The sequence below is a fragment of the Daktulosphaira vitifoliae genome, unplaced genomic scaffold (genome assembly GCF_025091365.1).
Source record: "Daktulosphaira vitifoliae isolate Bord-2020 unplaced genomic scaffold, ASM2509136v1 Scaffold_79, whole genome shotgun sequence".
NCBI lineage: Eukaryota > Metazoa > Arthropoda > Insecta > Hemiptera > Phylloxeridae > Daktulosphaira > Daktulosphaira vitifoliae.
The window spans coordinates 1-24,998 of NW_026099648.1; the positions used below are offsets into that span (position 1 = coordinate 1).

At 37.7% G+C, this 24,998-nt stretch overlaps 1 protein-coding gene across 1 annotated transcript in view; it reads right to left on the reverse strand.

Annotated features, from left to right (window-relative positions):
* Positions 1-4: 4 nt before the first annotated feature.
* Positions 5-24,998, reverse strand: part of LOC126909022 (rap guanine nucleotide exchange factor 6-like) — a gene marked incomplete at its 3' end in the record, with an annotated part of 38,456 nt that continues 13,462 nt past the window's right edge. The window contains exons 4-12 of the mRNA XM_050691380.1: positions 11,879-11,954; positions 4,116-4,223; positions 3,020-3,748; positions 2,503-2,928; positions 2,280-2,439; positions 1,315-2,204; positions 1,159-1,258; positions 299-510; positions 5-232 (exon numbers count right to left, since the gene is read on the reverse strand). Coding sequence (XP_050547337.1) covers positions 5-232; positions 299-510; positions 1,159-1,258; positions 1,315-2,204; positions 2,280-2,439; positions 2,503-2,928; positions 3,020-3,748; positions 4,116-4,223; positions 11,879-11,954 — 2,929 coding nt within the window. The remainder of the gene's footprint in view (positions 233-298; positions 511-1,158; positions 1,259-1,314; positions 2,205-2,279; positions 2,440-2,502; positions 2,929-3,019; positions 3,749-4,115; positions 4,224-11,878; positions 11,955-24,998) is intronic.

Here is a 24,998-nt window from a genome sequence, read left to right on the forward strand (position 1 = left end):
CACTTACACCTGTTGTAAGTTGGTTTAAAGCTACCATAGCATTAGATGTTGGTTGTCCACCAAGCTCCAACATCGTTAGTAGGTCATATGGAGATGAGCACATATTGGTAAGATTTCTAACTTCTTTGGCAATCATTCTTAGCTTTTCAAAATTAATTAAATCTTCTACATGAGTATCATTCCCCAAATGTATAAATGTTAAATCTTTCTTGACAACAGGATAAAATGGAATCTAAATTTAAAATAATAAGAGATTATATAAAATCTTAAACCAAATCATTCAATATTAAGCTATTACAATTGGAGGTTGAGATTGTTCGTTGCTGACTAATTGACGGTATTTGCTCATGTTTCGAGAAGGATCCATTAAATCTTGAAGATCCCCAAATAACCTTTGGTACTTAGTGGGTAGTTTTTCCCAAGATTGTCGTAGACGACTTACTGCACCATGGCCAAGACCCGAGATGATGGCAAACATAGAATTGAAATTTTTACATTCTTTACATTGACCTGTCAATTGAATAAATAAAAAAAACTATTATGTATCCAGAGTGATTAATATCTTTAAAAATATATAACAAATCATAATTTTTTTTTAAGAAGTTAATAGTATCTCATGTTCTAAAAATTTTCAAAAATTACTTGGCCCTATCTCCCTTCTTTCTATTTTAAAATAGTATCAAATTAATTTTTTTTTAAATGGAAACATATATGTAACCCAACTAAAAATAAGGAAATGATCCAACTAAAAAAATTATTGATTGATAACAATTTTTAAACCAGTATTTTAAAAGATATTAGCAATTCTATATTAGGGTGAGAAGGATAGTGTAGTTCATAAATGCCTAGAGATAAAAATAAACATACTCGCACTTCACCTCAAGTTTTTATAATAGTGTTAATAACTTTCAAAATACAAGTTCAAAAGTTGTTGGCAACTGGTCATTTTTTAATTAGAGCATTTTCTTATTTTTAAGCTATTTTACCATAAGTTTACGATTAAAAATTCAAAAATTAATACTATTTTAAAGAAGAGAGAGAGGAGGAATGAAACCAATTTTTTTCAAATTATAAAACAAAGGATACCATTAACTTCTGAAAAAGTATAGTTAATCAATTATATTCTATTATAGATAAAATGATTTTTTTTTAACTTACGTGCTACTTTAATAAATTGTTTGATCATTTTTGACCGTCTAATAAGGTTATGTTCTGAACAAATTTCAGTCACTACCCAAAACATTTCTGTGTTAACCAACTAAAAAATAAAATTGTAAGCATTTTTTTATTCATAATAAAGTACATTCACCATACCTCAGCAAACTTCGAAAGCATTGGTGTACCATATCGGCTGTCTAATTGGAATAAATCATCAACATATTCAGTAGCTTCAATTTGTCTAAATATAGAGAAATCTTGGAGTGTTAATTGAACTGCCACTTCTACAGCATTAAGTTGCAAAAAATGAACATTACTTTCTCGTACTAAATCAGCAGCAAGTTCATCTCCAACAAGAGTCTCTGTATTACCAACATTTTTTAAATAATATCTACTACTTAACCCGATACGTTCTGAAAGGTTTTGTAATTGATCAGGCAATCTTCTTTGTTTGATTATACCCCCTTCAGATACAGACACTTCACAAAGAGAAAAGTTTGAGCTTGGTTCAGTGATACCAAATTCTTGTAATGCTAGCATGACCACCTCATGGGCTGTTGTCTCTTTATGCACTAGAAGATATTTGCAAGTCTGATCAGGTTTATAAACTTTGAGTACATGCTCAGGATAATCGGCGGCAGCCATTGCTCGTGGATCATCCAAATAAGACATAGACGTGAGATCTGGATGGCTATGAGACTGTTTAAAATTTGAGCTAGTATCAGATTTGCCAGACACCGAAACGGAGCTATCATCACACACGTCACCCCCGATGATATTTTTTGGGAGAATATTCATCTTCATTAGAGCTCGCTGCAAACGTTTTTTAGGACCTAGGGTCATAAAGCCTCCTCCACTAGACGAGTTTGCTGAAGTAGTATTAACAGTGGAAGTCTTAATTGGTTGTTGAATAGGAGGAGGTAGGTTGGCAGTGAGTAACGGCCGTGCTCGAGGATCATCTTGAAGCCGGGCAATTTCGACCGATTGTTTTTGACGATTTCTCGTTCTAGGAGAATTATCTGGTGTGGCCAGCATTTCTTTGAACACTATAAAAAATAATTAATATAAAATTAAAACTTCACAAAACTATGTCAAGAAAAAATAAATTTAAATGTGCTTACCCAAAAGATTTGATTTTACAGTAATGCTTAAGTGAGTGGTCCCTCGAAGAATTTCTAAAGCTCGTGTATGGGTTACATGTTCAAAGCTCTGTCCATTGACTTCCAAAATTTGATCACCGCGTTTAAGACCAACTTCTTCTGCTTTTGAACCCTTGTCCACCTGCAGACGAAATACTTTATTACTTCACTGTATTCGCATAATAAAGAATAAATAATTGATTACCTTGGATATAAATATGCCGAATCCTCTTTCGTATCCTCCTAATATGGAAAAGTGTAGCACCTGATCTCGACACGGTCTGGCCAATGTGACGCACCTGGCTCTTGCTTTTGCGGCGCATGCAATATTTAACAATCGCATTTGTCCACTCATTTTGTTCTCTTCCAGGCACGCTTCAAACTTTTCCACGAATTCCATCATAACAGGGTCCATTTCAAAATCCGTAAAGTGATTGTTGACCCATAAAAGAACTACCCTCGTGACCCGATCTCTGGCGGACGGTTCACTAAACCAATTCAACAGTTGGTTTGCTACTTCCATAGAATTTTTAATAAAAGTACGATGGGTCAAGAGGAAGTCTTCTACGTATGTGGGATCAATAACCGAGTTCTCCTCGATCAATTGAAGCATCAGTCTTTCTGGCGTTCCCTACAATAATAATGATTTTTATTCATAATCGATCGAGTGACGAAACCCTACAATCGCACCCCTAGGAGTTACAAATATTGTAAATACTCACTCTTATAACTACATGACCCCGTCTTCCGGCCTCCAGAGTGCCTCTTTGTTCGGTAACCATGACCAACTTGCCATCGTCGTCTTCGTGTTTCTTGGTGTTTTCCTCGCCCTGATGAAGTATCCTGTAATAGTCCGTCTGGGTGATGCACACGAACTGGCAGTCATCGCATTTGGTACGCATAACACCCCTGTGATACAGACGCTCCATTGTAGGTACGATACCGAAACTGTCGCCCATATGCAGCTGGTCGGGTACACCATCAACGTGCTCGACTTCGACGTGACCATTGATGAGTACGCTCCACGAATCTAGTTCCTCGCCGTCGTTCATCACTACCGTGCCGGCCTTTTCGACCACAGCGAACACCATAACGCTGCATAGGGCCCTCCGTACGGCCAACGTCATGTTGGTAAACGCCTTCAAGTGCTGCGTGAACTCGAGCAGCACCTCGACGTCGTCTTCTGACCTTTCAGACGGGTCTTTCTCGAGACACTCGCGTACCGTGTCGCGCACCGTCAGGCTCTCGCTACTATCGCCCAAGTCATCTTCGTCCGAGTCTACAATGGACTCCACCAGTCCCGACAAATCCACTTCATCGGCCTCCACCGACACACTGCCCGAGTGTACGCTGGTCATGGTGTCGCTGCCCGAATACGCGGAACTCGTGTCCGAACTGTGCGAGCTTCGGTTGCTCTTCTGATACAATTCAGGTCGAATCGCAGCACAGTACTACAAAGCAAAAATAGTGTTGGTTACACATTGAATGTACAGTAAAACCTAAAACCTTCTGTAAGTACAGAAGTGAACTTCTGAGAGACACGTGCGTGCGGTTCATTAATTATGTACACTAAAACCGTTAAATCGTTTATCAATCACATCAGTTTCAATTTCAAAATAAACATTAAGAATTTACATCAGAATTCAAAAGGAATCCGTAATGGATTCAATCGGGCGTAATGCCTGATTGAAAAAACAAGCGGATTATTCTTTTTCCCATCCGAAACTCGTGAACTTTTGATACGTCCGTTTAATCAAGCGAACCGCACACACAAATTCATACACTATGCATTATAATGAAGATGGATTTAACACTTACGCTGTCGTCGAATACAAGATTGATAGCTCCGCCACGTTCCATACCGGTGTACCGAGGGACGGAAGCACTCACTGAGCGTAAACCGCTTTGGGAGTCTGCATAATCCATCTAAAACACAATATAATTAGTCATGGGTTTTGACTGCTCAATTTCGAAGACTAAACAAAAAGGTACGAAAATACAACGCAAAATGTGACCCGGAAGCACTACGACAACATCGACGGGATAAATGCCGACCATCGATGATGCATTTCACTTGCACGATTCCGACCAAAGTTTACACATCAGACTCGTGTGCTAATAAAACTGTGCTGGCAAAACAACGACATTTAATTTCTGTTTCTGGAAAACGACAGGCGCGCAAATGATGGACAAGGACAAACTGCAGCGTTCCATACAGACACACGCATACAATACACGTTGCGGCGGCATTGTATTTGTTGTGCTCTTCATGAGTTGACACGAAGAGCACAACAACAAACGCGCATACGCCCTGTACAGCGCATATTATACATATATTATAATGGTCGACATCCGGTCACACGATCGAAACGAATTGCAACTTAATTGTATTTCTGACAAAATACGATTCGATCGAATTTGGAAACCCAATTTTTATGAAAGTTTCCATCGACACAACAACCGTAGCCTAAACATTCAAGCGTAAAGCGCGCTGAATGCGAGGCGTTGCCTATAGAGAGCAGAACTCGAACATTATTATCCTCAAACGCTACAATAGAATATCTATGTACTTAGTGTAACGACCTATATACATAACATTTAATCTATTATAATGAAACAGCCGCGTCGCTTCCAAGTACGAACTAGGGCGCTCAAAAACCCCGTGAATAAATAACCAGAAAGGTTTTGTCGTTGGCGATTCTAAAACTTTATTGTATTCCGTCCAAAACTAAATCCGTACTCGCCGCCAACGGAAGGCCTTCCGCGAGTACTCCATCAATGAGGGTGTTGTACTTATCGGTGAGCACATCACTACCGTATAAATTCCATAAAACGTGTGACTTAGTGATACTGTAGGAGCTGTTGTCGACAGTTGATACCGGACAATAATAAATTAAAATAGGATATTGTGCGAGGTAATTCGTCGTCAACAGCGCTGTAGTCAATTGGAACGCTAAAAAAGGTAATTAGCTACGGGTATAGACGGCTGAATATTGTGCAGCATTCTGTTCGTCCTTTCGCACACGGTTAAGAATACGGTTCGCGCAACCCCAAATTACTACAGAATGTTTCGACGATCATAATCTTAAAAAGTTGAACGTCTAAAGAGTGTCTGATGTGAATTTATCAACAGACTTCGCTCGGTTGACAATCACAATTGGAGGAAAACAAAATGAAATTGCCAACATATAGCACAGACACGACTAACCGCCGAATGTCAATCATTCGCTACATTAAACATAAACGATAAAATACCGAATGGGGATGTACGTATCATACGTTGAAATGCTCTAGATTTTTAATTATTTTCACTATTTTTAGAACTCTCTAAATAATATTGTCCGATAATATGACTGAATTAGCGTTGAAATCTTTGATGCTGAACGGAATCGCAAATTTTTTCCCGTGTCAGCCAACAGACGGAGGCCACGTTTTTTTTATGGCGTTGTGACAGCAGAACACAATTACAACGACGGTAAAACTAAATTTTACAGCCATTAATTTGAATACAAAACGTTCTATTTAAAAAAAAACTAGCGCTATTTATGAGGCCTTATAAATTCATACGTATAATTTTAGTCCAATGTGAAATGCCACGACTTTGAGTGAATTTTGTTACTTATATTAGCGCTCCTGTTTATTGCGGCATGTCAAAGGTCGGTGAGCTTTTACTTAATGTAGATGTAATCGCCAAAGGGATACACTTTTACTTACACTTGTGGTGTCTAAAACTGAATACCAAAAACGCCCACCGGTGTTATTTGTTACTTTGCTATTTCTCTTGCATTAAAACGAGTCTTTAAGTAATAATAGTACTTGCTTATTTCCTACGAGTTAATCTTACTCGGATCAATATTTAATCAACAGAAAATGGACAGAATTCCTTCGGCAGTAGAGTAAAAAGTGCTCGACTTTTTTTTTTTTCGCAGTGTTTACATACTTAATGTTTTAAACTGTCTAGAAAGAAATCAATTAGGAGCAGTAAGCGCACACTTTAATGGAGTGCTCATAAAAGCCACGATAAAAACAACACAACGCGCCATATAATATACTGGTAAAATTATTTGAAAATTTGTCGAGCAAAAATAATTAGACGTCTCAATCAAACGTAAAAGTTCATCCGACAGTTTAATCCGATTCGAAACTCTCGATTCATTAGAAATTCCTGCACAATTAAAAAGTTTTACTATTAATTTTATTCTGCACCATGCGTGATGAACCGCCATCAAACTAACGAATAAATGAAATAAAATCTTATTAATTTTGCTTTACTTCAAATTGAAATATTTACACAATGCGTGTACACCATACACCACAATGTCTCGTCGTTAAGCAATAACAATGAACGACCAGACCATGGAATTCAGCCCACATTTCCACACACGCATCCAGTGTACTGTACATTACATATTGTATTCGAACGTTGCCTATTATTTCNCATATTGTATTCGAACGTTGCCTGTTATTTCGCGTTCCTGTGATGTATGATAAATAAAATACAATAATAGTTCAATTGCACTGTAGTGTGGGTTTATCTGAGTTCACAACCGAGTGCCTAAATTATTTATCAATACTGTGGTTTGTACGCGAGGCGCGGCTGTAAGGGTATAAATCCGAGTCGTCTAATTATTTTAATTACGATATTGAATTCACTGAACGCAGAAATAATTTAATATATCAATAAAAAGTGTAATTTTAACCGTCCGGTCCGGTTTCCACGACCGCATTATAATAATTTTATTGTTCTTTGTTATTTAGAATACATTTTTTTTACGTGTAAGCCTAAATAATTGATTATTAGAATATGCAGCGGCCATGTAAAAATGTACATTTTTCGTCTTAATAAAAAACCAATACGATTATGCATTGAGTTTTAATAATAAAAACACATTTGAAAACCATCTCGCAGTGGTTTATTTATAAAATTTGTAAAATACCTTGACTTTGATAGATTTGATCTATTTTCTAGTCCGAAACTTGAATTTAAATATTCAATGGAACGTATGTTTTTTTCGATTTTATAATAATGTACATAAAAATAGAGTTAGCATATAAAAATGGTCGTTAAAAACTTTCAGTGAGCTTGTAGTATTATTTAATGCACTCTTTCGGCTTAAAATTTGATTTATAGAGTACTTTAAATAATGTGTACGGCGGTGAAAAGGGATAAAATTTAATACAATAGCGAATGAAATATGTTGTTTTTTTCTTTGTACCGAATACCAATTATTCGTTCGATGGATTTCGATCATTGATTCATTGGACGTTTAATGAATGTTTACCGAACCGACCGGCGAGTCTTAATGGCCTTAAATGGGATGAAAAAAAGTTCAAAAAAACAATTACTGTGGGGCGCTTGGCAGTGAAAGCAATCGTCTCTCCTGTTGCGTCAGGACCCTTAAACTGCTTCTACATAATCAACACTACTGGCGGTCGGGTTCATAATATTGTTGTTATTACTTATTTAATATCATAATGTTAAAAACAAAATAGAATACAACACGGGTGACTGAACTGAAGTAAGGGATCAAGCGGATGCAAGATAAATGACCACGGTAGGAGCAATCGTGTATATAACAAGAAAAAAACATTGACGCACAGAAACCACGAGGAAATGATATCGGAGGGAGGGGGCAGATGAATGAGGAAAGGCAGAAAAAGGCAAGTGACGTCGGTCGTGCCGGGTGGTTGGTAACTGGCTGAGGCGGCGGTGGGCTTCGGTATAAATGAGCGCAATGCGTGGGTGTCTGCCGTTACACAGCTTTGTGGTGGTTCGTTCTTCTCCGTTGTTGGATCAATATTGTGCTTAACCTTCTCTCTTGTATTTATTTATATATATATATATTTAATAAATATCGGAGGAGGGGGTGTAGACCACTTAGAGACAATAAAGTGACGTAAGGAGGAAATGATTTTTTTTTTCTGTCACTGATTCAAAGGCGATTGACTATCGAAAATAAAGAAAACGCGCTCGGAAGAAAATCGCCGACAATGGCACGATGACAATCAAGAAAACTTTTTTTTTTTCTCCCGTTTTTAGTCTGAAATCGAAAACGTACCCCAACCGAACACTTCGGTCGCCGAATTTTCTCGGCAAACGTACGCACACGAGCACTAGCCGCACTTTGTCGAACTATATGGGAAGAAAGTATAAAAAAAAAGAAATTACCGTCATCCGACCAACACCACAAGCAGCTGTCGGCGATATTGGAGAATGTCTATAAAACGATGCACATTACTCGACCGCATTACACCCGTCGGAACAATACCGAAGAGAGCACACCATAATGGAAATATCGTACGGAGATTATACAGTGTGTACCCACCCGCATGGTCGTCCGGTCGGAAGAAAAGAGAACAAGTGTCCCTATAATAGTGTACATCAATTCAAACAATAAAAATAATAATACTAATGGTATGTGTGCGTAATACGAGTTACACGAGCTTGGTTGAAAAATCGTTCGTGTCATTGGATCGACTGAGCAGAGAAAAACGAACAGTCGTTGACGTGAATAATAATTATTATATTCAAACAATAAAAAATGACGATGGACTACGAAAACAGCTGATCGCGACGACGGCGACTGGATCAACGCCCTTTGCCCTTCCACCGCTCTTTCCTAGGCCGTTTTTCATCTCTACGCTCCGTTTCCCGTCATTAACAATCATAATATTTGATTTTTTTAAGGTAAAATTTGTTGTTTAGCTTCATAGCGGAAGTCCTACTGACTTCATACTGTCGTACATGAATCACACACAAATGTGTTCCATTACACAAATCACACACATTATAAATAAACACATACATGTATATTATCATAATAGAAAATTTTAATAGTTGATGTTGACGGCGTGAGTCATCTATTTGAAAATATGTTTTCACGCGTTCGGTACAAGTCTTGCGACGACAAAGATTTTTGTAATTCCAACATTGTTTTTTTCATGGCCTTAAATTATGGAGATATTTTTCTCCTTTTTTTCCGAGAAAAAGTTTATTTTTCGACGAGCAAGCGAAAATCAACAAACAAAAATAACGAAAGCGGCGTTTGATTCAAATGAACTAAGAAGAATAATATTATTGTAAATAGGTCATCCCTCCAAAAAGCATCAGTCTCGACTTCCTGGACATCACAACAAGACACGACAAATCTCGATCGGCTTATGTCAACAAAGTTTATAAGTCTTACAAGTTTTCACAAAAATAAACCGAAATTGAAAAATAAGAAAACATTTATCTTCTAATACGTAATCAAGTTTGATAATAACAAAACGGAAAAACTTTTAATGACAGTTGGTTTGTGTTTTCGTTCAAATCTCAGCTAAATAGACAACACTAAAGAAAACGGTTTTTTTTTTTAATTAAAAACTGTCAGTTAGGTGTACTTTGTAGATCATTATAAAATGACATTTAATACCTGGACTTAACCGATTTGTTATTATTTTTTTGAAATTTCAATTTACAGTAACGTTGATAATTTTAGTATGCCTCTTTAACGTAACCAATGGGGTGGATATTAAATAAATACTATTTCAATTAATTTTGCTAGAGTATAGATTATAATAACGTTTTCGTGGAAATGTCAAAAGTATTTTTACTAAAAAATTATAAATATATATTCTATAAGCTTCCAGGGCATGTAATTTTTTTTCATTATAATAACGTTCGATTTACTGTTTTTATTTTTAACGCGAATAAAATATCTATTTAGTACTGCTAAGAATACGATTCTATAAAACACAATTAAAAATCCAATGTTTATAATTCTTTTTTTTTTTTGTATCTTTAAATTATAAGGGCAGTTAAGATTGATGTTTGACGAACACGTTTAATGTGCGGTAATGTTTTTTATTGCTCAGTAAAAAAAATAAAGGTCAGTTTGTTTTTCGTAGGCGTTATAAAGTTTAGTAATAAATTATTAGAGTTTAATATAAACTTGGTGTAATACACCATTGTAGAGTGAATAATAATTGAAATAGAAAATTTAGAATCGCCCAAGTCCACCAGTTAACAATAAAGAAATTACTCGTATGGTTTACATCCATAACGCACAAGACCTATGCCCTTTTCATAACATTCTATACACATAAATGTAATTGTTATAAAAATAACGATTACACTTATTTTATCTAATGATTGCACGCAAACGAACCGCGTTTATTAACAATACCTTTCATATTTTTTAGCAGATAATTTGCATTATACATTGTATATCCGACGAAATGATCAGTTCGTGAGAATAAACAGACTATCATTATAATTTAAATTAACCGAGTAGGCAGAATAAGAGTATAATGGACATTTAAAGATAAACGTCAAACATTTTATCGATTAAATATCAATTATTCGAGACCCATAAAAACATTATGCTTCATTACAACGAAACGCCAAAGTACAATAAAATTACTCAACTTGGCATGTTAATTTAATTACTTACACGACGATGGTCGTAATAATTATCGTCATTTGTAACAATGCGAGCCAACAATGAAAAGGGACACCAGTTGAAGGTTGAAATAATCAAAATAAAAAACAGACCAATGCGCGCGATTTTATTTCTAAGGCTACAAAGGGTTCAGAGTTATTGAACGCGCCAGTGGCTTTATTCCAAACGTCAGTCGTTTGCTTAAAACAATACGAACACGCTTTTAGAGTAATGAAATAATAACAAATTAAAACGAAACGTTATCACAAGTATCGATGGTCAATGGGCGTAAAATGAGCACTCGAGAAATAGCAATAACGATTCAAAAGACACTCAAAGGCCTACAGATCACCAAAGATAATATCTCTGGTGACATATCTCGATGTAACACCTCAGAATCGAGATCCTTATGACGTCGTATAGGGACATAACATTCTTTGAAAAACCATCAACAGCGAGACCGATTTTTGTGTTGCTATCTTTTTTTTTTGTCATCATACCCGCGCGTGTGGAGTTCAAAAACCAAGAATTAAATTAAAAAAAAAAAAAACGCCAACCAATGTTCTACAAGCAGAGATCATTCAACCATAAAGAGCGATAAAATCCGACACGGAATGGCAACAGCAAAAGCGAGACACATAGAAGAGCACAGCAAATACGTTTTATGATCTTATTTTATACACTGCCAGCGATTTTCCAAGTTAACTCGAGCAAGTATAACTTTAACGCGGCTCGAAAATATTCGCAATTTTATAGTTGGTCGGGACACCCGTTTTATTTTATTTTTTACTGTTATTTTCAGTTTNCACCCGTTTTATTTTATTTTTTAATGCTATTTTCAGTTTTCTAAAGAGTGTTTTTAACAGTAAACATTGTTAAAAATAATTGATAGAGCGCAAAATCGACATTTTCTCGATTACGGTCTACAGCCAATAGTACCAGTACAAAAAGAATTCCCTGATGCACTACCGGTCAAATTATAAGTTACGTTGTATTTTTCAAGGGGAAAAAGCCGACAACAACAACAAAAAAGGACGCGAACAAAGAAGATAACAGCGTTCCTACAGTAATGATGCGCTCTGCTCGAAATGCTCTACCTACACGTACAATTGCTTTTACTCGACATTTTTCTCAGAAAAAAAAAAAAAAAACACTTACCACCAACATTTCCGAAGGCTCCAACACGAAGCATTCGTTAGGCCGCCTAGCGCTGCCTCCGGTTCGTTTTCCAAAACTGAAACAAAATAACAACATCATTATTACAAAACATCGTTTTAATTAATATTCTTAGTAAACTTGAACCTAATCGCCTACCGCCCCGACATGTATAACGAGTATTGGTCGCGAGCTCCATAATTTATCCAATTTATAATAAATTAGATGCAACGCTAATAATAGCGAGTAAATTCATACACCCGGCCGCCTAAAAATCGTTCACTCATTTAAATAGCCGTCATAAGTCGCGTTGATGTTTCTAAAGGAGGGAGACAAGATGAAACTAAGCCCTCTGAAAACTGACAGTCGACTCTCGTTTTTTTCCCCCTCTTTTTCTACCTCCGTCCCGTGTTGTACCTTCAGCCGCAAATAAAATAAAAACCTATGTCAAATAACGTGTCTACCTGAGGCACACAGCGGGTCATATCGTATAGAAAACGCCGAGTTTGCCAAGTCGACAGGGATTTCAACTCAATTATGTCACTTTGCTCGGTACGAATACGGTAAAGACGCACTGGCCTATGGCGAACTGAGGCCGTGCGGACACGCGGCTGCCGGCCGGGAGGGACCGAAATACAGTGACGGAGATCTAAATTTTCGGGTCACGGGTTGTACAAACATTTAAAGGCACACACGCACAATGCGGAGAGAGCTAAAGGGTATGCGACGACGCCTCTACCTCCGACTGCGCTCTCGTCGACGACGGCACATTTCGCGATAAAAAACTACGTTTGTATGTAGTCGTTTCATAAAATAATTTTAAGTCGAAATAAAAACATGACCATACGCCGGTATTTGATAAACACGAAAGTCATGTGCGTGTGCCGCCGCCTTTCCGTTAATCGACGGCCATTAAACTAGTATTCGTGGAGAGGGGCGAGAGTGGAAGGCGATGAAAACGGAGGAAACTGAAATAAAAGCTGCCGTTTACTAAAAATGCTGCGGGTAACTGTTGTACGGCAGCAGCATCATATCATACAAGACACGACCGCAATCGTCTTGACCCCGTCGGGGTCATCCAATATGAGTAAAAAACACTCGAAAGCAAATCGATTCCACCAACGTCGAAATAATTATTTCCAACGGCGATAAACAGGCGAGAGATAAAAATGAGAGAAAAACGGTCAAACCCGTTTCGATTTTAAATTGGCCGTTGGTACACACACTCAATAACTGTTGCAATAATCGATCGATTACACAACTTTGAAAACGTTACGATACGTTTTTCTCGTGTTGTGGGTGGACTAATATTACATTTAAACGGTAATATTCACGACACGACGTTCCGTGTCCGTGTCAGTGCCCACCCCTTGGGTCCGAGGGGGCCCGATGTGGCTCACACCGTAATACTCATTACTGTACTAAACGTGTACGTGGAAATAATTTGCATTCATAAACGGCGAACGCATCGATTTTCAAACCTCCCCGAAGAATGTGCCGTCGTCCCAGTAAATAATTAATCATTTTGTGTACCCGCAATAAAAGTAACGGTCCGGTGTACCGAAAACTAAATTATGTACACACCGACGTGCGTAACAGGTTTTTTTTATTATTATTATTTTTTTTAATCGAACAATACTACAACAATTCCAAACGCTCGCTAGTCTCTATCGATTGGCGACAACAAAATATGACCGAATTGTCGGCGTGTTCGTGTTTCTATTTAAACACAATTTTCGTATCTGCAAATACTTCAAAGCGTTGACGTGCGAAACCGAAAACAAATCATATTTTCCTTGGTCGAGTTATTTGTTCGCGATAAAACGTCACGGTCACAACTTCTAGGTCGAGTGTGTCTCGGTGTGCGCTGCTAATTTTACAAAATAGAATTTGTAAATATTGTTTTTTATAAAAATCAAAAAACGCCTAATGAACATATACGCGTAACACGATTAAACGTACTTGATGCATACAAAAAACTCATAACCGCAGCGCGTAACGTGACCCAAAAGTGTAATTAATCTTAAAAGACTATCGGGTTGGCGGGTACTCCACGTGAGACACGGCGGTTAAGGACGTTCTCTGCCAAAGTTCTGCCGAGTTTGGAAAGGCTCCCCCCCCCCGCTCGACCACGAGGAGGAGGAGGTTACTTTTAATCACGGTATTTAAGGCTATCGCCGAGATGCAACGGAGGGAGTGCACCACTCTATCAAAGTTGATCACTGAATAAGTAATAATGTTATGGCTACTTAAACTAAAACGCAGCGACCGACTAAAAAGTTGCCGGACTAAACATAATTGAACTTAAAGAGAGCTTTATAAACGATTACAAATGACTGATGGAACTTTAACAAGTTCATTATGCGGTGCGCGCTGTCAATCCGCACAAAAAACCTTCCCCGTCGCTTTTGAGAGAAACGCGATCGCCTTGATTTGATAAGGCCGTGTTGGCGAGTTTAACGCCATTTTTAACGCGTTAGTCTTCAACGGTCACCGACATCTTGTCGTGGAAACGCCTTTGACGAGTCCAATCACGACTAAATCCGATTGGAGACGAGATGAAGGGGAACTGGACAAATGATCAGGAAAAAATGATCATTTAACGGTCCCTCAATCCGTTTTTACACGGCCATTGCTCGTAGGAACATTTACCAAAGTAATTTGTGAAAACAATCGAATCGTGTACGATTTTCGTGGTGTTTACAACCAATCGCAAGTACATTTACGATACCGTTTAGTAAATTCAACAACAATCTCGACTAGAAAATCGCTCTTACAGTGATGACAATTTTTTCGAAACAAAATTTAGCTACAGCGTATGTGCAGCGCACCCAAGTGGATTTATTTAAGAAAATACATCATAGACGAGAATGGATCGGAGCAATCTATATTAATTAAAAAATAATAAACGGATGAAATATGGCACGACAGATAACGGCGTGAACAAACTGCGTTCGCGGTAAAAACTGGTATCTGGCAACATAATTTGTGTCAGAAGAAACCGCTAGAAACTTTCAATAACTCGTATTAAATTAGTTGCCGATCAAATTCCGTACACGAGCTCCAAACGCACAGAGCCCAACGAGATCAATTATTTTCCGCTTTACAACCGTTACTTATAAACTTTATAGACGAACGCATGACACTTAAACATACATTGGCGTGTAGTGTCAACGAGACTGGAAAGGAATTCAAAACGAAAACCGTTTAGTTTAGCGATTGCCGATCGGAAAAACGTACGGCCTCCTCGCGACAGTCGATGGCGTAATGGGATTTTGTGATGATGANGCGACAGTCGATGGCATAATGGGATTTTGTGATGATGAATAAAAAATGCGATTGTACAATTTTCAACGGCCATTTCGTTATTGAAACATGATGGGCTGCTCGGTTATTAATGAATCACACAACCGTCTAATGGGTCGTCGATAATTACTTTTGTACGACCGCAAAACAAGGTCGCAACCGCCGGCCATCGCGACAGTGTTCACGTACCGATCTGCCGGTTGTGACACATTCTCGATTCACAGTTGCGACAATTATCGATATTCGGCCGACGACATTGTCTGTCCGCTCGTTAATAATCATTATGGAATCGTGTCCCGCGGCAAACGTTTACACGCCGCCGCATAGGGCGCACAGCTGTTAAATTGGGTTCGAATTCCCGAGAACAGGTCTGGAAATTAGTGTTACCATTGACAGAGTAAAATTGTTGTGTACAATTCGTGCGAGACTCGCACCGACGTACAATTTTTTCATTTGTGCACAGGATTCGAAAGGACAGTATTAGGTCATTTCGGACGGAACCGTTTGTTGGGAACACGTCTTTTGAGTCAAATGCAAACTCGATGGTATTGACTATTACCTAACAGCCGCCGACTACCTGTCGCACGTACGCCACGTTGCTCTCGACTCGTAAACGCTTTGGTGTCATTAGTGGACCGAAAACGCGGCGCGTTAATAACTGTAGGCAAACTATAACAATATACACCGGGCGAATAAAAAAACCGCCGCGACTGTACAAAAGAAAAGTATTTCACTGTTATTTTTCCGGACAATAATCCTAACGGAATTTCTTCGGATAGTCATAAGAGGATTGCCATTGGTAGAGAAGTGATTTAAAAAAATAATAATAATAATTTCGCAAACGCAATGATAACGTTTTGAATAAACCGACAAGGTAATTTGTTTTACTGGACAAATGACTTTATCAGGAGAAAAAATTAATAGCTGTCTAAGTTTTGCGCGTAAGATGCGACGTGCCCATAGACGTTATCTTTTAACATGTACTGAGGCCGACACTGTGTTATGCTGTCAACGCAGTGTCGCGTTCATGACACGTGCAAACGTTTTTACATGTTATTATTTATTTTAATATCGCCGCTAAGGGCTCTAGGCAAGTGAGATTATTCATACGAGAATTTTTTTTTTTTTACCCAAAGAATTCCGTTTCGCCGATCACAACAATAATATCGTAGAAATATCGATCAATGGACGTACACAACAACAGTATAGTTTTGCATTATTTTTTTATTACACTCGAGAGAAAAAAAACGTTTTATGATTAATCTAAGTCACTGCAGTAATAAACCACTCGAGCCGTTTGACGTTTTGATGTGAATATAACATTATCTTATTTTACTGTGCCACTTACGACAACGTCATAAGTTTTTTATCTTACACGTTCTAATCGATTCAATTCTAATATTAACAAAGATAACACAGAACATTTATCGGCTAGTCAAACAGATAAGTCTATTGTTATATGTTTTTTTAGTTTCTAAAGAACTCTTCATTTTTGCACATTTACACTTGGTATTTTTCGCGATTGTGTCGCCACTCGGTTCGAATTATGTCTGAAAAATTTCGAACGGCTTTCATTTAAACGGAAAATTTCTATTGTTAATTTAATTAACGAGTAAACACCAAACCATTTAAATTATGTACACGGTGTAATGTTAAAAAAAAAACATATGAAACTAAAGAGTAAGGAGTTTATCGACCTATTAACTAATAAACTGCGTCAGCAAAATGTACTTTCAGACAACGTCTGGTATGGCGAATTACATATTCTATTGAACGAAAGGGTTGCTAAGTAAGAGAAAAGGGATTGTATTACATAAATCTTCATTGTATTTTAATGAATGAACGAAATTAGTAAAATAAACTTTGCGCCATTCCCGTGCTTCCCCTGATATTGTCGGTTATCTTGCGTTCTCCGAATTAGGAGGGGTAAATAGGAATTCTATAGTTTTCTTAGACCGACAATACCAATGCGCTGAATTGCCTTCGAAACATTCGATTTACACGTAGCAAATTCAAAGAAATTTTACTGACCAAAACGAGTATCTCCGGTGCGGTGACACGTCGACGGCCAAATGTGAAGACGACTTTTCTGTCATCGAATCTGCTCTGATGGCCCTGATCCGGGGCACCACCGCGTCTTTGGCCACCGTCGAATCGCCCACAATAATGGCAAACGGCACTTTGACAGATTTGTCGGCGGCAAGACATGATGTCGAGACCGGAACATCAGACGCGTCGTCGCCAACCCCAACAATCGACGGCTGTTGATGGGAGGACGACAGCGACGGCGACGGCGGAGTCTTGAGTCGTCTCACGGATCGCCTGGGCGAACTCGTGGGACTAAAACCTGTGCGGCGGTCGTACACCAGCAACAGATTGGGACTGGAATGTTGCTTTTTGGCCGGGCCGCCGGAAGTCAGGGTAGGACTAGAGGCGGTCGGTGCGAACGACTTGAAGTTGTGAACTTCCGTGAGAACTGGTGCACTGTCCGCGCCCCTCTGTATTCTAGGCAGCACAGAATGAGCGAGCCGGGCACAAGCGCTTCTGGATTCCCTCTGCAGGTTAACCAGGGTCTGCAAGTACGGCAGGTTACTGGACGCTGATGCCGCCGCCGCCGGTTTCCGTTCCCGGCTATTATGAAACGAGTTCCATCGACGAATTGGTTCCAGAAAATACTGTCGAGACCGACGGCACGAGGGTCGCGATAATTCTGGGCTCGACTCGTTTTTCAAAATGCCACCGGTTTTGGAAGAACATTTGGACGGGCGCCTTTTGGGGACGCACTCCACACCACGCCGTTGGTCTTCGATACGTTTCTCCAGTTGTTTGCAATGTTTTTTCATAGCCCATGTGTAGTCGCTTTTGTAACGGCCGCCCCGCTTTCGGTGACGAGAGTACTCGAACGTGACGAAACCGGACGGTTTTATCGGCGACGACGACGTGCGGACGGAAACGGCGTATTTCGAGTCTGCTGGCGGCGGCGGCGGCAGCGACACTGTGGGGAGGCAAAACTCATCCCCAGTACGGTGTTGTTATTATTAGGCAGTTGAGGCGCAGCGAGCATGCTCAAGCCGCGTGCCGTCCATTGCGTCGGTGCGGCCGACAACAAATTGGTACTCAAACGTCCGTTTCCTTTTTGTAATAGCAAAACAATAAATTTGGCTTATCAAAATTACAATGCGAAAGAAAATAGTACAATAATTAATAGAATATACTGAAAAATATTTTATGAAAGGAGAAACTTCACACGTCAACAGCTCGACAAGTATTTCGCCCAGCAAATGTCTTCTTTATCAGATGATGACGACGACATATTTTTCGTTAAAAACCGTAAGATTGAAATATTTTCACAATTAAACCGATTAATGTGGAGAAACTTTTATAATATGAAACTCCTCATACAAGGTAACGAATCGATTGTTTGCGATGTGTGACGAGGAATTCGCAAATCAAATGATAACCAGAAAAATACGACCGCATAAATAATTGAAAACCATATAATAATACGCGGTGGCCCCATCGGTGCAGCGTTGATTTACAAGAGGTTCACTTTTTGCTTGTCAATTAGAAACTCTATTTGTAGTGAAAAACAACACGAACGCAACTTAATTGTTAAACTGTAATCGTTTTATCGGTAAATATAACAACAATAATTAAATAACGAATGTTTTACAACAACAGCCGTTACAGCGGGTGGTTTATAGACTGCATAACACACTCACACGGGTGACATTGCATAATATTTTAGATGTTCTTCTATTGGCGGTCGTTATCCGTCCAGATAACAAATGATTCAGTCGTGGCAGCATTTTTTTTTTTATATATATATAGGCAAACTATCTGTAATTAATAAACACAACAAAAATACTTCGTGGAAATCGAGTCCCACACAACGGACTAGTATATCAAACACGTCAACTGGACGGTTTGTCCGTTTGTCGTTGACCACAGAGACTCGATTTTTTCTCTTGTTTACTTTTGTTTTTCAAAAGCTATAAATAATATACACTGGAATGTATTATTATTCCATGTACGCCGTCAAAAACGTTTATAATTTCAATGACTCGAATGAATGGGTGGCATTAACGACTGTTGTCAGAATATTCGAAAAAGGACTAATAGGCGAGTCTGGCCGACGTGGGGGAGCGACCGAAATTAACATTACATAACTGCTGGCCGCGTTGGAAAAATACTGCCGGTAATTTTGTTAGAAAAATGAAAACTAGTTAACAAGAAATGTAAATGGGGCATTTCGAATAATCATAACGTATTTTTTTTTCCATTCTCGCACAGTAATCATTTGTTTTACCTATCCAGTGAAATAATATTTAATTTCGGAAAATACGCAATAAAACCTAACGGCCGGCAATAATTGTTTGTAACAAGAGAACCATCTCGCTACATTCAATTCAATTGTAAATTAGCACAAATTTTGTTGTACAAACAACATCATCGCAGCCGACTGTACAATCTTATGAGATATGACCTTAATTTACAACGTGTTATCCCTTTAAATGTCGTGACATAAATTTCGAATAAGTCTGCAAAAATAAAGTTGTTTTTTCGCAATTTGGATGATACGTTGGCACGAAGAAGCCGTGCCGTTATCGTAACAACCTTGCACCGGTGTACAGAGATATTGACCGGAGTACAATAGCGCCGCGTGCATTGTTATTTTTTACTTGCAACGTCGCCAAAAGAAATTTTTGTTTTCTCCGATTGGCGTGTGTGTGTGTGTGTGTGTGTGTCCAGAAAATGTCCGCAACTCGAGTCTATCACAGGAAAACAACACGTACCGACAGCGATTCCGTTATAACAATCCGCATAGTTTCCAGTGGAATTCCGCGGCGCACCACGTCGTATCATCGCCTTTCCCTCGGCACCTCTCCAGCAGCCCGTCCGTTTAAAGCGAACGTATTATCTACGAACAGAGTGCAATGCATTCGGCCGCCGTCGATCAGCAGTAAATAAAACTACTCTGTACGATGGCCGACTACTATTCGACGGTATCGCATTATTATGTATTTATGTACGTGGGTATGTATGCGCTGGAAAACCGCGTAAATGGAAAACCTATTCCGAACACGGGCAGCAGAATATAGTTTAGAACCGAATAGTATGACAACACACAAAAGAAATGAGTCGATATTATTGGAACGACACGTTATGGGTGACGCTAAGTTGCACACGCATGTAAATATTGACGTTTACATTGGCAGTACGAACGAGAAATAACGAGCTCTGTCCTACATACTGTCTTAATAACACGGTGAAATGTATTCGATTTACGTACGCGAGCCATCTAAAAGTATTATTGAACAACGTAATGACGTAAGAGAGAGAGAGAGAGAAACTTATTTTTTTTTCGCCGAGTAGATTATACCGATTGTCGGTAAATTTGGTATTCCAACGGCCGTTAGGACACCGATGGGTGTTTTATAGTGACATGTGTCACTTTGAGAGTAATCTTACACGTTTCTTGTAATGATTGTACATTGATCATCAGCATGTAATTTCGCAGGGTAATTATTATGCAACTTGTTCGGTGGACTACCGCCAGGTCAACTGAACTTAACAGCGTCTTCGTCACCATTTAACCAGCTTAATCTCAGGAGGAACGTAACGCGATATTTAGTAGCACCCGACAAAACCAACGTCTCAGGAATGCTTTGTTCGTACTACTAAAGTGCACATGTTAACGCTGTTTATAAATTTCCATAAAAATTATGCGCAACAAAAACAATGAAACAAAAAAAAAAAGTCTAATGATTTCGTCAACGTAACGACGCACCTCATCAATTTTTAAAAATAAACATGCTAGTTTACATGTTTACCGATAACTAAATTTTAAATATCTAACTATACGGCCAATGGATTTTACACACAACTAATCCGTTAAACGTTTGTTGAACTGATGTGCACTCATAAAAAATAAAACCACAAACTTTGGGCATCAAAAACTCTTGATGCTTCATTGCGTATTAAATACAATTCCAATGAAAAAAAAAACACAATTCTAAAAATTCAATCAAAGAACATTTCCGACATTGTGTCAAATCGGAACGCCGCCATGGTACGCGGAACAAACAAAACTAATGACTTTTGCGACGATTGGAAAACAATGATTACAACACATCACAATGTCTATTTAGTTCACCTATCTGTTAGAAACAGAGAGTAATTATTATCAGCAGAATTTCTCTATCAATAAAAAAAAAAAACATAATTCAATTACAACCAATAAATATTCGTGATTGGGTATAGGATACACGGCAAAGAGTAACTGAATGACAGTTTTCTAACTCGATTTTATTAAATTAAAAGTCACGATTTGTGAGACAGTGAAATGCTTAGCTAAAATATTACATTGACAAACACATATAAAAAGGGAAAATAACGAAAGCTTTGGAGTTATGAATTATGACTCTGGTTGGACATAAACACGAATGTAGGATTCGAGAAATCTCATATAAAAAGAAAACCAGTCACAATTAACAGCATACATATATTTCAGACACAAAATCATTACTTACACGATTTTTTTTTTTAAGCCCCAAGACAATAATTACATTACATCAACGCATTAGTAAGATTTGAGTAGTCATTAAGTATCGAATCGAGTAAACTGTATGGACAACTTGTACGTGAATAGACTAATTCACATAACCTCAAACGCCACGAAAAAAAAACAAATTGCTCGTCAACGATATCTGAAAAATTCCGTTTTTTCATTTAAGTAGTTGACGTTACAACATCAGACGATCATTTCATCGTCACGGGCATCTCTTCTCCGTTAACCGGCGATGATTTAATTAATGATTATTACACCTTTACATTGTGACGGATGAAAATAGTATAACAAACGTGATTGATAGTGAAAATGAGAATCTGTAACGAGATGATCTGATAAAGGTGTTGGCTGCGCGAGCGGAACACGTTCTTTGAAGTTGTTGAGAACATACGACAGTAAAATTAAAAATTCTAAACACTTGTTTACACAATTGAATGTAACAAGCGACAAGTCGAAAACAGACATGTTTCCTGACGTGTGCAGCTGTGAAAAACTTGAAAAACCGCACGGGTCCATCTGATGCAAAATTGCATTTGACGACGAGAGGAGAAATGCGAATAAAAAATATCGACTATGTTATTTGTCGTAGACAAATAGAAACCGTTTACTATTAGAAAGTAAGTGGCTTGTCGAGGTTTACAACACGACGTGTATATTCTTTGGAGAGGCCCACCGCTTTCGCCACACGTTATTACATATTAGTGCGTTCAATACACACCTGATCGGACACAACACTAGTGTGTAAGAATACATAATGTCTAATTATTTCATTTCACACAAGGTACGCGTAAAAACTAAATTAAATTCTCTTCCGGGTATTGAAAAAAAAAAAAAAATACTACAACAATTTTAGAGTATGACATTTTTGTATGCCGTAATTTTTGATTAAGAGAAAATTATTCGCTTTCGGCAAACAAAAAATACCATCATGCGCATAAAATAGTATCGTTTCTTTCCAAACTTATAAATATTGATATTCCGTTGAATGCAATGAAATGTTCGGATGGACATAAATCCGATTACATCGGAGTGTACATTTCACTGGGCAAAGTAAAGCGGATTACGAGTACTCGCAGTTTGTGCAACAGACGAACACATGAAAAGGGAAAACGGGTAGCGGAGGGCTAGTTCGGCCGTCCGTTAATGAACAAACACGCGTGGCCATTTTCTTTGTCTAGACTAAAAGATACACTCAAAACTCGGTTCTATAATTGTTTACTTCAACTCCGACTTACTTATTGTACCATAAAAATAACATAAATATGGTATGTGGTTCACAAACCGTATAGGCGGATATCCTTTTTCCCTCCGAACGAACGGTTGTGTTATTGGTAAAAAAAAAAAAATAATAATAATAAACAACTTGACTTTTGAAACGTACTGTGAGACAAAATATTATACAAACACAGCGCTGGAGCATTTCCGGTCTTTCTTAGTCATCCGCCGCACACGTGCGTGCCATCTACGGATGACGGATTGATCCTCAAAAAAATGAATTATAATATTAATGGCGGTAATTACTGGAAATTAACAACACCATGGCCAAATGCGCCAATGAGAATTATCTGTTGACCGTTACGAATTTCATGATTGCATGGTACTTAGAAAGTGCAAGCGAAAAGTAAACAACGTTCCTTCAATTCCTTTTTTCATTATAAAAACAAAATATTCAATCTATAATTAATAAACCGTATAATGTTCGAAAAACGCTGAAACGAAGTAGAAAAAGCCTGCTGAGAATTAACGAAGAGGAGGCGGCAATTGAAAACAGTAATGAACATTTTTTTTATTCTAATATACTCACACATGGTTGCCCTGCAATTGGTTCTCAACATTAGCTGTGCCGCAAGGCCAATTGTAAATCATTTGTATGATATTTTTTTTCGACTTTAATCTTTAAAATTACTTTTACGAGTTCTTTTCTAATTTCTGTTTTTGCTTCTGACTGGCACCACGCACGACATTACATTAGCTCCTACATTCAAATGACTCATACAACGACCGGCATCATATTATATTTAATGAACATATAAGATAATGGTGCGAGTATATTAAAGGGAAAAAATACTTCAATTAACAACCAACGATTGCCAGACCACAGCTCGCTGCCAATCAATAATTCGTCAAGAGATGAATATTGATCTCAATAATGTTAAATAATACATAAGGGTCATGTAAACAATTTTATGGTTAACATCAGTTTTTAGGATATATTGAAGTGCGTTTTGTATATCAATGTACGCGTTTTATGAATGCATCACTTACACCCCAAGCCCATTTAACTACTAAATATACTTGCTCTTTTTATAATATCCTATTTTTTGTCAGACCCCTGAGATCTATTGAAACCGGTTACTACTAGTACATTCAAAAATCAAATTGAGGTAGAAATCTTAATTTTGTAAGGTAGAACGAGTTAGTTAACCTACGGAGAATTTGCAAAAATACATACGAATTGAAAATTATTTTTTTAATATTCAGCAAAGCTCGAGTATTAATTAGCAAGTTCTTTTTTATTGCCAACATTGTAAAACGTTATCACGGCAGACAGATAACCTTCTGAGAATTAATCTTAATTTGCATTCCCTTTTTCTTTTTACCATGACAATGCCACTATTTGTTTACGTTAAATTGTATCGTTAAAAACTAAAAGAAACACATAATTATCAAAAAAAAAAAAGTTGTGAAACCTCAAAGTTTAGCACAATTCCTATTTTTTAATGCGCAAGCGTCAATATTAAAATCGTTGGTCTTTATCACCAGTAATCAAATTTTTTAAACTTTTGAGTTGGGTTGCTCTTATAAATTTCACAAATAAAATTATTAACGTTTAAAAGTATATTCAAGTGGAATTGATATATTATCAAACTAGAACGTTTAATTTTTCATTAGCTGTTTGAAAATAATAATGTTCTATCAATTATTGCAGTTGAACTTTGTCCAACAGGTATTCTATTTTATTGGATTACAGTTGTAGGCATAACAATATTTTTTTAACTATGTATTTGTTAACAATAAGTGTAAGCAATAGTGATTTGTATTCTAGTTGATTTTTTTTTTTTTATTGAAAACAATAATAATATGCTTCTATGGTATGTACAATTAACGAACACGCTATCAGCGTAATGTACACACTATATACGACAAGGTAATGTAATAAAAACATGAATTTTCATTGTTTTTGAAAAATGCAGTCGACGTGTATACGTTCATGAGTAAAAATCAACCGGTCGGTGCCGTAAAAAC